Consider the following 15,705-nt stretch of genomic DNA (forward strand, 5'->3'; position numbering starts at 1 on the left):
AAGAATGAAGGGCAGACAACACTGCGTAGCACTATTCTCATTGCATAGTAGACACCTAACCCATTTAATTGATTGATTGGCTGGTTATTATCATGTTAACATTGACACATATATAGGCTTCCCACCAGGTAATATTGACTGGCCTTTTCTTGGCATTCGGCATTCCACTAAACAGGGTCTAGAATCATATAACAAGAGTTCTGAGATGATATGTTCAAGTCAGACATTTTTCTGGATTTGAGTCCTAACTATATTACTGATTAGCTATGTGGCCTTGTCCATACCTCAGTCATTTGTCCACACCAAAGTTCTCTTATCTGTAAAATGAAAGAGTTTGACTAGATGATCTCTAACTTTCCTTCTAGCTCTTCAGTATTTCAGAATAGGCTTTTGAGAATGAACTTGTCAGTGACATCAACTCATTCTCCTTGTGACCAGCCTTTTAGTGATGGAGTCATATTTAGCTAGGCTGGTCCTTAGACAACTAACACTTCATGACCTGGAGTAGGCTGAAAACCTTTCTAGTTTGGTAGGGCCTGCCACTTGTATTCTGCTAGTATAGTCTTCAATATAGCAACATCACCTCCCTGTAGCAACATAGCACCCAAAGTGAAAGAAACCTAGTATGTACTGAAGAGATCATTGCCTTCCCTCTGGGAATTTTTTGCTTTGCTCTCCCCTAGATCATTATGTTGTTGATGCCCTGCACATTAATCAGATGGTTCATCTAAAATGAAAAAAGTTCCCTTCTTAAAATTTCATCCTTTTTGATTGTTTTCAATTTGATAAATGTTTGTATTTATGCATTACTTCGTGAGCTACTCCCCAGTATTGATAGATGTTTCAGGAAGAAAAGTTGTGGGTAGTATCATTTTTACAGAATGGAAAACTAGGGCTTCAGATAAGCTTACTGAAGGTTCATGGTAAAAACCGTAAGTAGTAGCTTAATGCCCTATTTATTAGTGTTTTCTTCTTGAAATGTTCAGTAGTTCCATTCGTCCATTACTCTCTTGATTCGAGCTTCTCCCCAAAAGGTCTCTTCTTCCCAAATCCCTATTTACTCACTTTACCTTTTTATCCACTTTGGAAGATATGGGTTATTTTGTATCATTTTTAAGGGCTCACATGGCTAATTTGCTTTTTTTCCTTTTTTTATGGTAGGGTGTTTATGTTTGGATGAAAAATGGAATACTGGATACTGTACAGTTTGGGAAAGGTAAATAAACTAGTTATAACTCAAAATGTTCTGGTGACTATGAATCATAAAATTCAATTGAGAAAGACATACTTGGTCCCTTTGCCCTGTGGATAAGACAGGAAACAAATCGAGAAGTCATTAAACAGATCATCTGTATCAAAGGTTGGTTCCTATGTTGTTTATCCAAAGCCAAAGAAGAAATTAAGAGCAGCAATCTATTAATTGGTGACTATTTAAAATAATAAATGCTGTTTTCTGAAATGTGTTGCAATTGTAAAACTTTCAGGAAGTAATGTAACATCAAATCAGTCTTTGAATATTAATGCCAGTGGGTGAAAGCTGTGGCTAAATAGTGGCATATCCACAAACTCTTTTTATTTGCCAGGGGAATATGGGATGTGATTTTTGGCAATACAGATTCCCCTTCCATTTAATCATGCTTGCGTTCGGTTAACAGTCAAATGAATTTGCATCCTCTGAACAGAGGAAAGGACAACTTTGAAGTATCAGTTCATTACAGATAATCTACAAAGTTAATGATCCATATGTATATATATGTATATATATATATATACATATATATATATGCATAGATATTAATTCAGAGTTTCAGCCCAGCTTTAGCTCATGACCTCTGTGAATATGTAATTTCCTTTGAATTTGTTGCTCAAGGCAATAGTGCATCTCTGATTTGATAGTGTTGCTGTCTATTGGGGGAAATTATGAGACTGGGCGGCAATACACCTGTGGTTAACTCCTATCCCTACTTTTTATTATCTGTGACTTTGGGCACATCACTTAATCTCTTCTGGTCACTTAATCTCAGTTTCCTCATCTGCAAAAATGGGCTTGGAGTAAGGTGTCTTCTAGTTCTAGGATGCCAAATTCTCCATGGTCTGGACTTCCAACTCTGCTCCTTACCTGCTGCTGCCTGGTTACTGGTTTCATTTCAGAGCCAATGGCCATACCAAAAGCCGTGTCAGACTGTTCAGTGTCACAAAGGTCTTGAAAGTCCATCATTCAAGAATTGAAACTTCTGGTCTCTGCTCATATTTAGATGTAGGTTTAGATTTGGAGATATGAATGGATCAAGGCCCTACTTTTCTCTTTTTAGTGTTTCTCTGCTCTACTCATTTGAAGCTACTCAGTAAAGGTCTGGGCTGCCCTTCTGGCCGCCTTTACCTATACATTTTGTGGCAATTGCTGAAGTCCAAGCAAGAGCAGCATATACATAGTCTGGACTTCACCCTATTTTCCTTTTGATTCCCCTTAAGATCCATTCCCCAGCAATGTAGAATTTGAAAGTACGATCCTGCTATGGGAGATGTTGAAATATGAGCAGTATCTGAAAATCAGAAGGTGAAGGAAGTTCTCCCATTTTTCATTTAATAAATATCTCATTCTAACTTCAGAGGCCTGCCCAGATGTGTCTCTTGACTAGCCCTCTTGAGAAATAAGTTCAGAAAAATTTGCTCACAGTTTACTAGTTAGTTGGCTTTTTACCTGTCTACACATACATTTATTGTAAGCATATCTACCCTTTTTTGACAAGGCAATAGGGTTTAGTGACTTGCCCAAAGCCGCACGGCTAGGTAATTATTAAGTGTCCAAGGTCAGATTTGAATTCACCTCCTCCTGACTCCAGGGCTTGTGCTCTATCCACTGCTCCACCTAGCTTCCCCCTTATTGTAAGCATACCAAGTAGAATGTAATATTGAATGGCACGATTTTCCATTAAATTGTTGCTTTTTGTGATTTCTTGAGATGCATATGTTTATCTGAAGAACCCACCTCAAGATTTTTTTCCAAAAATTGGTGTGATTGCAGCTTCAGGATTGGTTGGCTTGGTTTCAGCCAAAAAAGGTAGCTTTTGCTTTATTTTCTCTTTACTGTCATGGGTTGGTTTGGTTTTTTTCCAGAAAGTATAAAGTATTTTCAAAGCATATATTATAATTAGACAAAATCATTTAAAAAATTTTTCTTTTAGATGGATGTTTCTACAAATGTGATAGTCTTTCAAATAACTTTTAAAGTTGAATACATTTTACAAAATTTGTTTTTATTAATGTTCTCTTTTTTTAAAATAAAAGATGATAAAGTCTTTTGAAACCTGAAGATAGTCTATTAAGAATTTCATGCTATGGGGGTAATGATCACCCTTGATGGACTCGCTCATTCCATCAGTGCAACAATCAGAGACAATTTCGGGTTATCTGCAATGGAGAATACCATCTGTATCCAGAGAAAGGACTGTGGAGTTTGAACAAAGACCAAGGACTATTACCTTCAATTTAGGGAAAAAACCGTTATCTTATTATGTAATTTTGCTATCTCTTATAATTTAGTTTTCTTCCTTAAGGATATGATTTCTCTCTCATTATATTCAACTGAGATCAATGTATAACATGGAACCAATGTAAACACTAACAGAATGCCTTCTGGGGGGGGGGGGGAGCGAGAATGGGGAAAAATTGTAAAACTCAAAATAAATCAGAACTTTCTAAAAAAAAGAATTTCATGCTAATATATATATTTGAGGACAACTTAAATTTGAATATATGTAATAAATTTATTCATTTGGAAATTATCACAATTCATGGTATACTATATAACAAGGTTATATTTGAACAAAACTTAAGGAAATTTGATTGAAAAATTTTAGTCTGTCATTACCACCCTCTTCTAAAAAAGGACATATCACTATGTTCTGAACTAGGTCATTCAACAAAATATCTCTAGCTATTAGAATAGGATTGTTGATCCCAAATAAGAATTTCCTTCTTACCAGAGTGGCCTTTGTTCTTTTGTGGGGAGGAAAAAGAAGGTATGAGTGATACTTTAATCTTTTGGGCAAACCCTAACCTGTAAACAGAGACTGATTTAATTGCTGTGAAAATACATGTGGTCATTTATTGCAGCTAAAGCTAAGACCCAAGTGAAAAGGGCAAAAGCCAGGAAATTCAGGGGTCCCACTTTGACTTCTCATGTGTCTCAAGGGAGTAGTTGGCAACCTTGTGTGGAGAGAGAACATTCTGGGGTTTTATGTGTTCAGTCCATTCCTACCCACCTCTGCACTGTCTGCACCTAGCCCATAATGGATCTATTTGAATCTGAGAGCAGAGCTGTTCAAACTGAACTGGAAGTGAGCAAATGATTCACTGGAGACTAGAGAGTAGCAAGACCCAATTCTCTGTGAGAAGACCCAAGTCATTATTCCTATGATTACAGAAGCCTTACCCAGGCCTAGAAATCAACTTCTCAATTGACTGACTCTCTGAAGAATCTCTCTTTTGTCTTTGTGATGTTCATTGCATTTGTGCCTGGCTTAGTAGACCCAAATGCTTAGTACACCCAAGTTGCTAAATTGTTTTTCCATTTCGCCAGAGGGCTGTATGCAATCAAGACTGACCTTTGACTTGCTCACTCCATGTGCAGCATGGTACTCTGGTGATTATGGAGGGCCTTGATTCGAGTCCTGTCTCTGAAGCTTACTGCCTGTGTGGCCTTGGCGGACTGCCCGACCTCCCTGCTCTTCAGTTTTGTTATCAGGAAACTAAGGAAGTTGGACTCAGTGATTTCTGCAGGTCACTTCCAGCTCTGAGTTCATGACCCTATCATTGAGCTCCTATCATTGAGCTAGAGGCCTTTTTACAGAGAATGTATTTCATCTGTCCATGGCATCTCTGCAGGCCATCCATTATTTCTAACAGTAATAACAATAGTAACATTTATATGTAACCTAAAGGTATGCAAAGTATTTTACAGTTTTACAGATGAGGAAACAGGGTAAAGTGAGGTTCAGGGCTTGCCCACGGCCACACATAGCTGCTGTCTGAGGCCATATGTGAACTTGGGTGTTACAGACTCCCAAGTCCAGCACTCTTGTCTACTCTGTTGCTTCACTATCTCTACAGAGATGAATCCGCACACTTAGTTGTATTTCTAAACCTGGGAAAGGCTTCGGGATTTACTGGTTGTGGATTTCTTAGGCATTGCAGAATTGCTTAGCTTTTAAAATACTGAATGAAGCAGAGCCATGAAAAAAGGGGAAAAAAAAGGAGACTGTGCAAACACCATACATGAATTGAACATGACAGCTGGGGGCTGGGGGCCGTGTATTAATTGACTTGAATTCTTCAAGGCTATTTTAGCTGCCATCTTGACTCTTTGATTCCCAAGGGCAATTTCTTAGAGGATGTTGGCTGTGAAAGGGAGATGAAGAAAGCATTGATGTTGTCGAAGCATCTGTTTGGAGTTAACTACTTTGTTTGGGTTATACAGGCTCTAAATTTAAGAAAATTGCTTATCCATTGGGACTGACCGCTTTAGGAGCATCTGTTTGCTACCCAACTCAGGCAATAGTAATTACCAAGGTAAGTTCTTTTCATCGTGACGGTATCAACAGTCTTATATTTGTTTAAACTCAAAGCTTTGCAAAATTTAAATGTTGTCCCACACCTGCAGCCTTTAATTTACAGAGAGCTCGAGTTGGTATCAACATTCGTGTGTTGGCATTAGTCACACAAAATCACATTAGCATCTCAGCATGATAAATACCACACTCTTAATTACATGACCATCAGAAGTGAGCAGACAGGATGAATTTACTTAAATAAAATTAAACAATATAAATGCTCTTTTTTATATTAAGTTCAGAGACTGCTTTTGAATTTATACAGAGGGGAGTGCTCCATTGTTAAATGCTATAAAATTAAATTTTTAATTAACGGAAAATTGCACCTGCTGGCAGCTGTTCAGTGCAGCATATTAACATAATGCTCGAAACAGCCAATTGATATTCAGCAGTGGCTTCTTAAGCCTTAAAAATATGTATGTGTATGTGTGTGTGGATTTCAAGTCTAGAACACCATCTGGAACTAGGAAATCCTTTCCATGAAAATCTCATTTCAGCCCTCTTGCAGTTTTTCTTGTCAGCTCAACTGTACAGCTGAATGGTTTCTTCTCATTTCATCCCTTGCATTTTAGGATTTGCTTTGTGCCCACATGCTCTCAGGAGAGTTTACAGCTTTCTTGGACAGAGAGGTTAGAGATCTCTAGTCTTTTTTCCTTTTTTTTCTTGCCTACTGAACAGTTTCTTCCTCTGTTTTAAATAATACAGACTTTCTCAAAAGAACACTCTCTATTTGGGTTTCTATTATTCTATTTTTTTAATTATTGATTTTTTTAGGGATGAATTCTGATACTTGGTGCCATGAACACATCACAAGGAGAATATTCCTATAGGTAAATTATGGGGCAAAAGAAAAGCAAGCACCAAAGAGGCTACTTAGGAATTAGCTGGATTTTACTATTTGATTCCCTTAGGTTGATAACTTTGTCTTACCTTGCCACCAATGATTTACCAAAGTAGGGTGTATACAGGAAGTACTAATCATTTCCCATGGTGACATTAGGACTGATAGGGATTAGGTTTATTTGGGTTTTATGTTTGTTTGTTTTTATCTCTGATATTTTTGGTGACCAACTTTAATGGAGAGAAGTATTGAAAAGGACACAAATGTGGAATGTCAGTACTAACATTTCTAGAACTCCAGATCCCCATCCAAAAGCTGCTAAATATTTGGTGAATGACTTTAAAGAGTATTTTTAACAGAAAAGAAGCAGGGCAGGGTGAGAAAGGAACAGAACAAAAAAATCTCAGGGAGAGAAAAAAGGAGGAAAGAAAGACAAGGACAACTTCATTTAAACTAGAGTCTGATGGCTCCACTTTAATGAATGGCAGACCTTAATTTTTAGACCTTGTTCTACAAACTGAGTTTCCTCTAGGGATACTTTCTTTGTGTAGGGGTAAAATGGGCCTTCAAGGGAAATAAAATCCAAATTTTGGTTGACTTTTCTTTTGTAGATGCTGAGCAGCACAAGGAACTTTTCTTTCCTAAGATATTTTCTTAACAGAAACTGACCCTCCAATCCAGTGAACTTGCTGTATACACAAACTTCTTCTACAAATATTCTTTGCAAATTCTGTTTTATGTAATGTAAATGGTTCAGAAAATTAAACTTTTATATAAAGGTAAGATTTTTATCCTGTTAGTTCAGACCCTGACTTTCTCATGGAAGAAAATGGCAACTCTTGGAACCATCGCATATGTATTAATGAAGAAAAGCTATTGTTGCCTCCCCCCCCCCCCAAAAAAAAGAGTTTGACTCTGAACCTGTCTGCATTATAAATAGGTCACTGGAGAAAAGGCATATGCTACAAGCCAGTGGATTTATGAATTTCTTGGGTCATGGGCAGAAAACCACACACAAAAAGAAACTGAAGTCAAAGAAAAAATGAAGGTAGGTTTCCAGCTAAAGAACATAGTTTGTTCGATACTTATTTTTGTATCTGGGGCAGGGGGGTGATAGATTGAGGTAACATTTGGTCATCGTGCACTCGGGTTAAGTGATATTGTTGTTTCAATGAAGTGGTTCATTTATGGAGGAAAAATATCTTTTTTTGATGAACAGCTTGAAAAAGAAGTCAAACTCGACAAACCTGCAAGTGTGGCAGTAACAGAATCGAAAGTGTCCACATTCAGTGCTGAAGTGGCAGAGAAGATAGAGCCATCTTCAGGTGTGTTTTGAATCATTTCATTTGATTTTTGTTTTCTCCTAAACAATTTCTGATGACAAGTATTAGGTTGTCTTTGATAGGTTTATTTCATAAATGTATCTTTTCTTAGTTCCTTGGAGGCTGGGACTATATTGTATTCTTTTATATCTATACACAGTGCAATGTTTTATAGCTTTAGCTGATCAATTGGTCTCATTTCAAGAGTGGAGATAACATTAATTTTAAAACCTTGGGGTAGGGAGGGGGTGCTGTATATAGGTGGAGAGAATCTTGCCTTTTGGAGTACCACAAGTTTCTAGGCCATGGAAAGTCACCTATGTAGCAGAATTATCGGTTTATCCTCATATTGTGTATTCCATTTCCTTCATTCTATCATTCTTCTTTATTTCCCTTTTCTATTCAATTTTCTTTCATTTAGATGCTAGGAGGATTTCCAGCATCAAGCAGTGGAAATGGTAGCAACTATTTACATTAGTGCCTTTGCAAGGGGTAGCATTTGGGAAATTGATCTAAGAATAATGATCTTACCAACTGGGGAAGCACAAGTGTGTTCACTGTGAAGAACAAGAAGTTAGAATCATGTTTGAAACTGTTCTAGTGCTCCCACCCCCACCCAATCATTAATTCAAACTCCTTAGTCTCTTTATTTTCCATTCCCTTACTTGGTGCACCTTTTTTTATATGAGGGATACTATGCTAATTGATATAATCTGTCAAGTTGTAAAATCCAATTTTAGTCAACTCTTAAGACAGAGCATTAAATTAAGTTCACCTTACATAAAAGTTAAACATTCAGTAATTTAATCACAGGATCCAAGCTCCTTTTGGCTACTCTCTTGGCTTCATCTGGGTTCTGGAGCCCTTCTCCAGCATAGCCTGTTTCTGGAGTGGTATTAGATAAGGTAATAATATGAAAAAGTATTTTTTGGAGCCATTCTATTTTGTTATCTACATTTATACATGTGTAATTCAGAGTTGACTTCCATAAAGACATTAGGAATATTTCTGCCATGCCATTTGCTTGAAAATTTCACAGCATTTCACAAGGGCTATCTATTCTTTTCCACTTTACTCATTTATTGAGTTGAGGATCCAAAACTCCTATCCCAATTTTACATGCAAAAAATAGAACAGTTTCTGACTTTTGTAAGCTCACTCTTTAGTAGAAGCTGAAATCTGCCTCATTTTTTCCCTCTTAGATGCTTGACTTTAGGTTTGAGAAGTAATAGACAGGGATCATTAAGAGCATTTGGAGTAGGAGGATGTATGAACTGCAAAGGTGCTAATATTACCTGGAAATTTTTCCTTGACAGCATTCTAGGCCGTTCTCTTTCATTCTGTACTTAGTTTAGTTCTGTCATTTTAAAGTAATTCCTTTCCTAACTTTCCTTTTAAATAATTTATGTTTAAAGGGACTAAACCACTCTGGGTTGCCAAAAAGCTTTAAGTATACTTGGAAGGAGGTATTAAACTCTCTTATAAATAGAAAACATTTTTAAAAAAACAAACTTTCACGTGACTATCCTCTGACTCAGGAAGTACTGCCTACTACTATCAGCACAGTAGACCAGGCACTGGAAAAGGAAGCAAATTTTCGAGAAAGTGTAGTCCTTGCCCCTCATGGGCTAAAATACACATACACAAATGATACTAGCCTATGCCACATACAGAAGGGAGTTATAAACAAAGGGTTATATGAAGTGGCAACATGGGATAATGGAAGGCTTCTTGGAATAAATGGCATTTGAGCTGCCCTTTACAAGATGAGTAGGATTTCATCAAGTAGAGGGAATCCTGGCCTAGGGCAGGAACGTAGCCAAAGGAGCAAACAGCAAGAAGCATGTGTGTTATGTGGGCGAGTAAAGACGCTGGTTTATCTGGAGCCTAGAGTCCATAGATGGGGCAGGCAAGGTAGGTTGGTGCCAGATTGTGTAGCTCATTGAATGAAAGCACTTGGACGATAGGGAGCCAGCCAAGATTTTTTGTGCAGACCCTGGGCACATCTGTGCATGAGGAAGAGCCAGGGGGATGACTCTTTGACTAGGGTGGGGCTGGGACCAGGGAGGGAAAGCTGAGGTGGTGCAATGGCAGTGAAGATAGTAAGGACAATTCAGATTAGAGTGTGACTGGAGAGTAGCCAGAACTTGATGACTGAATGAATATGGGAGCTAAAGGAGAGAAAGAAGTCAGAACTCACCCCCAGGTTTTAAACTCAGGAGATGAACGATGTCATTGACCAAAATTGTGAAGTGTGAGAGAGGAGCAGTTTGCTTGAGGAAGAACATTGACCATTGACTCCTTTGAATTTGTAGTAGTCTGACCTAAACTGAATGATAATGTCTCTAAAGAATCTCAGTGGAGTTAAGCCCATCATCTTTGCAGGATGGGGGGGGGGGGGGTAGGATGGGACATGTATATTAGAGAAGTGAGAGGAGAGAAATGCCAGAGAACACAGAAACCATTAAGTTAGTTGGATAAGGAAGAACATGCCTAAATAGATCTGGTTAGCATTTGCTTTGAAGACTTTCTTCATTAACAAAGCTACAGGTTAATGCTTATGTTGACTTAGTCCAGTTTTGGTTCTTTTAAATAGTGAGGGCTATCTTTTGAGCCAAGGCTTAGTTCATTCTCAGACTGCTCCCACTTGGAGGCAAATTTGGAGGCAAATACACATTGGCATCTTCAGCTAATGATGCTTTGTAACTGGGGCATTTGTAGAAAATTACATGATGAATTCAGTCCTATCCAAGGGCTGCTTTGCTTTATGAAATTGATGTGTTCTGGAAAAGTTAAATGGAAATCAAATTCATAATGCAGCAGATCCTATTTTCTCATTGACTTTCCCTATAAAGTTGGATTTTTTTGGAAGGGAAGGGGATAGTGAGATAGATGGCCCCCAAAAATGTAAGAAAATCACCAATTTAAAGAAATAACACCTTATTAGTAAAATAAAGGCCTAAAATATTAAGGCAAAGAAAGCAGGATTATGTTTATGTTTAGGAAAAAAGGAGCTTGACAGAAATATCTTTGGCAGACATTGTTGCTAGTTTAACTGAATAGACCCAAGTGAGCTGGAAAGTCATTTGACTTCCATCAACTCCATCCCGACGTGCATCTCTTCACTTGCTAGTTCTAGTATTATATGGATGCTAGTGACACTGACAAATACATCCATTTTTCTGAGAGGAAGTAGAGAGGTGGAATACAGATGCAACAGTTCAGAACGTTCGTTTCCTTAATTCCTAGTAGCACAGGCTGACCTAATCATCATCATCATCATTATCATCATCATCATCAAGTTTTTACTAAATTTGTGCTTGCCCCCAGGAGACTTAAAGTTCTTTGTTCTGAATCATCAGTTATGACGGAGCAGTGCCGTCACCACTTTATCCATTTCTGTATAACAAGGTGGACCTGGAGCAAGTGTCATCTGACTTCTTACATTTTCTTATTTTAATGCTTTAGCAGGTGCTGTTTCAGCCACACAGTTTAAGGCTGACCCCAAGCTCATGGATCACGGTCAGTCCAATCCAGAAGATGTAGATATGTACAGCACTAGAAGTTGAAATAAACTGCATACAGATCTTCAAGAAGTAGAAAGCTTGGCAGATAACCAAAGTCACAGTGGAAAAATAATATAACTGGGTACCATAGGCTATATAGTTTAATCAGCTATTTTCTTAAATTTTCCTTCATCCATCCATACGCGCAGTTTGCTAATTTATCATATAGACAGACTGAAAGCTTCAAAGCAATGCTCGGTGATTGACACCAAAGTTGAGTTCAGTGTCATCAGGATGCCTTCGATGCCGTACAATGGAGTTCACTTAACACAGAAGACGGAATAAAGATATAAGCATCACAGAGTCTTTGACATTTTAAACATATCTCTGATTTAGCTGCCCTCTTAATATGTCAGCTAAGCAAGAATCCTGGGTAAATGTTTTCTTTCTTTTTTACACTTTGGAAGTCTGAAGCAAAATATTAACATTAAAGTACCAGGGCCTGATGTTGGCATTTTCAACCATCTTTAAATGTCAGAAACTAGCTCTGGCTGCTGCATTTTGTCTAATATCTTGTGTTTCTTTAATATATTTAAGCACCACGAACAGATCTTTTCAATATCCTTCCTTTACTTTCAGAAGTAATTGAAATAAAATAAATTTGTGTGACATCCTTGTATAGTTTTATTTAACTTAAAGCCATCTTCATCTTAACCATGAGGTTAAATAACCATGGTTAAGAAAAGAATAATCATCTCACTTATTAAAAAAGTTTCATAGCTCTTAAAGGCTGTGAAGAATTATTAGGTAAGTCTGGGTTCTTCATGTATGTGTGGTTGGAACACAAGTTCTAGTAGGCTTTACTGACCTGGAGAGTTGCCAAGTAGAGGCCCTACAATGGACTGTCTTCCAGAGCCCAGCCTAGCTGATTTCAGAAGGGTTGGCCCCAAGACATGAATTCAGGGGGTGAAGCTGTGTGTGGGGGGGGTGTCTGCATCAATAGGGAGAATAGTGATGCAGGTGAAATCACAGATCTTTGACCAAGTTTCTGAAGTGTCCTCACGAGCCTTTTCCAAGACTAAGAGAGAAAACCCAAGCACAGGAGTAAGTAGTATTGTCCAAAGGAAAGATTTGAGCAATAGAGAAGGAAATGAGCAACTTGGGAGCTGCTGCTTTTCAGACCACCCACAGTCACAGTCCCTGTCTCCTTCCTGATTGGAGGGAACAGCTGCAAGCCTAAACACAAGCAGAGTTTTGAGATGTAAGTGGTGATAATAGGCATCATACAACCTTCCCAGGGATACAGTGTTGTTCTCTCCGGCAAGTAACTAAATATCTTGCCTCTTCTATGCATTTGTATCTTGAATAATGCATCTTCAAATGATGCATCTTTTTTTCTTGCCTCACTTAATAGGATTAGAATAATTCTAAAGGCTGTATACTACTCCTCTTTTTTAAAATCATATTGGTGAAATAATTACTATCAGAGCTTCATTTGCATATGAGTAAATTCATAACTTTGGTCCCAAAAAGTTCAAATAGGTAACAGGGAAAGAAGCTAAGTAGAATACAGCCAAAAACAAAAAACAAAAAAAAACACTGTCCAGGGGCGGCTAGGTGGCGCAGTGGATAGAGCACTGGCCCTGGAGTCAGGAGGACCTGAGTTCAAATCCAGCCTCAGACACTTAATAATTACCTAGCTGCGTGGCCTTGGGCAAGCCACATAAGCCCATTGCCTTGCAAAAGCAAACAAACAAAACACTGCCCCCTATTGGAAAGAGGCAGCTGGTCTGACCTAAGTCTTCAGGTTTAAGGGCAATGAATTAGAATTGCTTTAACAAGTTTTCATTCAAAGTGTTTTTTTTTTTAACACTGAGATGATAGACGCTACATACTGTGGCATAGTCTATGATTTAATGAAAAGGATGTTTAAAACTAAAAAACTCATTTAAAGAAATTGATGTCAGTTTTTGAATGGATTACAAAGTTTTCATTATAGTTCAGTAGGTAAATGCAGATTTAGACTAAAAGAAAAAAAAGGAAATTTAACTATTTTGTGGTCATGTTTCCTTCCCACATATTTTTCCTTCACATCATCACATGAAATGAAATACTTAGTGGCACAGCTTTTAATTTCTCTAATTCAGTCTGCATTCTCTTTGACCCTCCTTCCTTCCTTATTGTGCTTTGAATCTTCTCTTCATACTGCTCGCTTTTTCTCTTGGCCTCAGTGGTTTCTCACAGAGCATCTGAAGCCAGCAGTCACTAAGTCAGGCCCCCACTGTTCTCTGTTAGGGTTTTTAAAGTGTCTGCTTCCTAAGGGTTTCTCCATCATGAGGGGACTGGTCCAAAAAATATAAGGGTAGGATATGCTAGCATCTTGGGACGCTGTGGATTGGTAAGAGTCGGCACTGTTACTGTGTGAGGCTATTTGCATGGACACATGCTTTTTATCAGGACTTAATTCATTTACCCAGAGAATTGAACATTTTGATGAAAGGCTCCTCACTGAGCTTAGTATCAATGCCAGCAGAGATCAAAATATTCTTAAATGTAGTCTGGTTTTATTGTTCATACACCATGAAAGTGGATCTTCCCATCATTCAGCACCCACTATGGTGAACAGCTGCCTTAAAATAGAAGGGGAAAGCTGAAAAATGAATTGGCTATGCACAGGAATAAAACAATCTTGTGTTTCCATTTGCTTCTCCCAAACAATTAGCTCTTCCCACAGTTATAATGTCACTAAGACAGAAGGGATTGGTCGAATATTTCCTTGTTATTAAACTTGTGCTCATCAGCCGCGGCTGTCTTTTATCACTCTTCAGCTCACTTGACCAGCTTTGCTCAGTACACATCGCCCTATCTGGCCTCACACCTGCCTGCCTTTGTATCCCACTTCCCTCTCAGCATTAGCTCTTTTCCCATAGACACTGCTCTTAATCTCATGGCTGGGGGGGGGGGGGGGCAGGAGAGAAGTGGTGGAGAGGGGTGTGGAATTCATAAGATGTATATGGAAAAAAACAATTTGATGGCAAATTTGAAAGTAAAAAGAATAAAATTTTGTGTAATTATTAGCAGTTAAGAAAGTTGCAGGCATGTCTTAGCTATTGAGATTTGTATGTTGGAGATATAAATTGTCATTTGTATAAAAAGAAGTTCATAGGGAAATTTTAAGCTATCAGTTTGGAAATCCACTTAAGTAAAATATGCTGCTAAAGAAAAAATGAGAGTGATTTTGGAGATGAAAATTTAAAATTAGCAATTACCAGGTCTGTATTTCACTAAAAACAAAAGTAAATTCCTGTGTTATCTAGATAATACTTGGTTGAGGATCTATATGGTAAAATTCATGTCTTGGAATTGTTCAGACTAAAGTAGTATCCAGAGATTAAAGACAAGCAGGTACAGCAATGTGGTTAGAGAACCTTTGGGGGGACCATGCCTATTGTTTCTTTCAACATAAGGGAATTCCTTGGGTATAAACTCTTATTAATGCAAATAAATCCAGGCATATCAGAAGGTGGTCTGATATAAGAGCCTAGGTCTTCCTGGGTTTCCTCTTTTCCCAAAGCCTTCTATTTCTATGCATTATGTTCCAGTGATTCCATATCAGGACATATCATTTTAAAATAGGCAGAGCAATCTTCTCTTCCTCCTTCCTCCCTACTCCTCACTTACTATTGGGGATGTCTTCTCTTTTCTAATAGGAAGAGTTTTTGTCCAACAAAATTTGTTAACAGTAAAAAAAAGCTTATTATCAATTTGAAATGGAGGAAGAATAAATTTGATTTAAAGGTGAAAATATACTTTACCCCAAATTGTATACAGTAAGATAATTGATATTGAGTAAATCGTGTCTCCTTTAGTTAATACCTGAAAAAAAATGAAATTATGAACCAGGTACTAAAACTTTTTTGTGTGTACCTTAAGCATTTTAACTTTTAAAATCTACCATATGTAATGCCATAAGAGGAAAATATTTACCACATTAAAATGGGATTTATGTATTGGGTTTCAACTCACAGATTGCCTTGTAGGAAATTACTTCACATTTATATTTCCGTCCAACCATGGTCTGGAACAATAGCTTCAAAACCATTTGATTGAAGTTTGTACCTTAATTTCATTTTTAAGTTTTTTAAGCAAACCAGTGTTGGATTTAAGTTCCTAATTCCCCAAAGTATGGCCCGTGTCATTTGAAAACTTGGGATAAGACAAAAATATTGTAAATAGTAGGATATGGTGTTAGGCTGGTGTATTGCAGCAAGTGACACCCTAGGTAAGAGTCTGGAAGTTTAAATTCAATGTCAGGAGTGGCTAGGTGGCGCAGTGTGGATAAAGCACCAGCCCTGGAGTCAGGAGTACCTGGGTTCAAATCCGGTCTCAGACACTTAATAATAACCTAGCTGTGTGGCTTTGGG

General features: G+C 37.8%; 1 protein-coding gene across 5 annotated transcripts in view; it reads left to right on the forward strand.

The window, feature by feature from the left end:
* APOOL (apolipoprotein O like) overlaps positions 1 to 14,233 on the forward strand; it is an 87,227-nt gene extending 72,994 nt beyond the window's left edge. For 4 of the 5 annotated variants that reach the window (XM_074201484.1, XM_074201481.1, XM_074201483.1 and 1 more), the window contains 6 exons: positions 1,162 to 1,216; positions 2,963 to 3,061; positions 5,480 to 5,571; positions 7,394 to 7,501; positions 7,673 to 7,778; positions 11,244 to 14,232. In XM_074201484.1, the coding sequence (XP_074057585.1) occupies positions 1,162 to 1,216; positions 2,963 to 3,061; positions 5,480 to 5,571; positions 7,394 to 7,501; positions 7,673 to 7,778; positions 11,244 to 11,344 (561 nt within the window). In that variant the 3' untranslated portion in view covers positions 11,345 to 14,232. Of the gene's footprint in view, positions 1 to 1,161; positions 1,217 to 2,962; positions 3,062 to 5,479; positions 5,572 to 7,393; positions 7,502 to 7,672; positions 7,779 to 11,243 lie in introns of all 5 variants that reach the window. The other variant, XM_074201482.1, reaches the window with a different exon arrangement.
* Positions 14,234 to 15,705: the final 1,472 nt, after the last annotated feature.

The sequence above is a fragment of the Macrotis lagotis genome, chromosome X (assembly GCF_037893015.1).
Source record: "Macrotis lagotis isolate mMagLag1 chromosome X, bilby.v1.9.chrom.fasta, whole genome shotgun sequence".
Taxonomy (NCBI): Eukaryota; Metazoa; Chordata; class Mammalia; order Peramelemorphia; family Peramelidae; genus Macrotis; species Macrotis lagotis.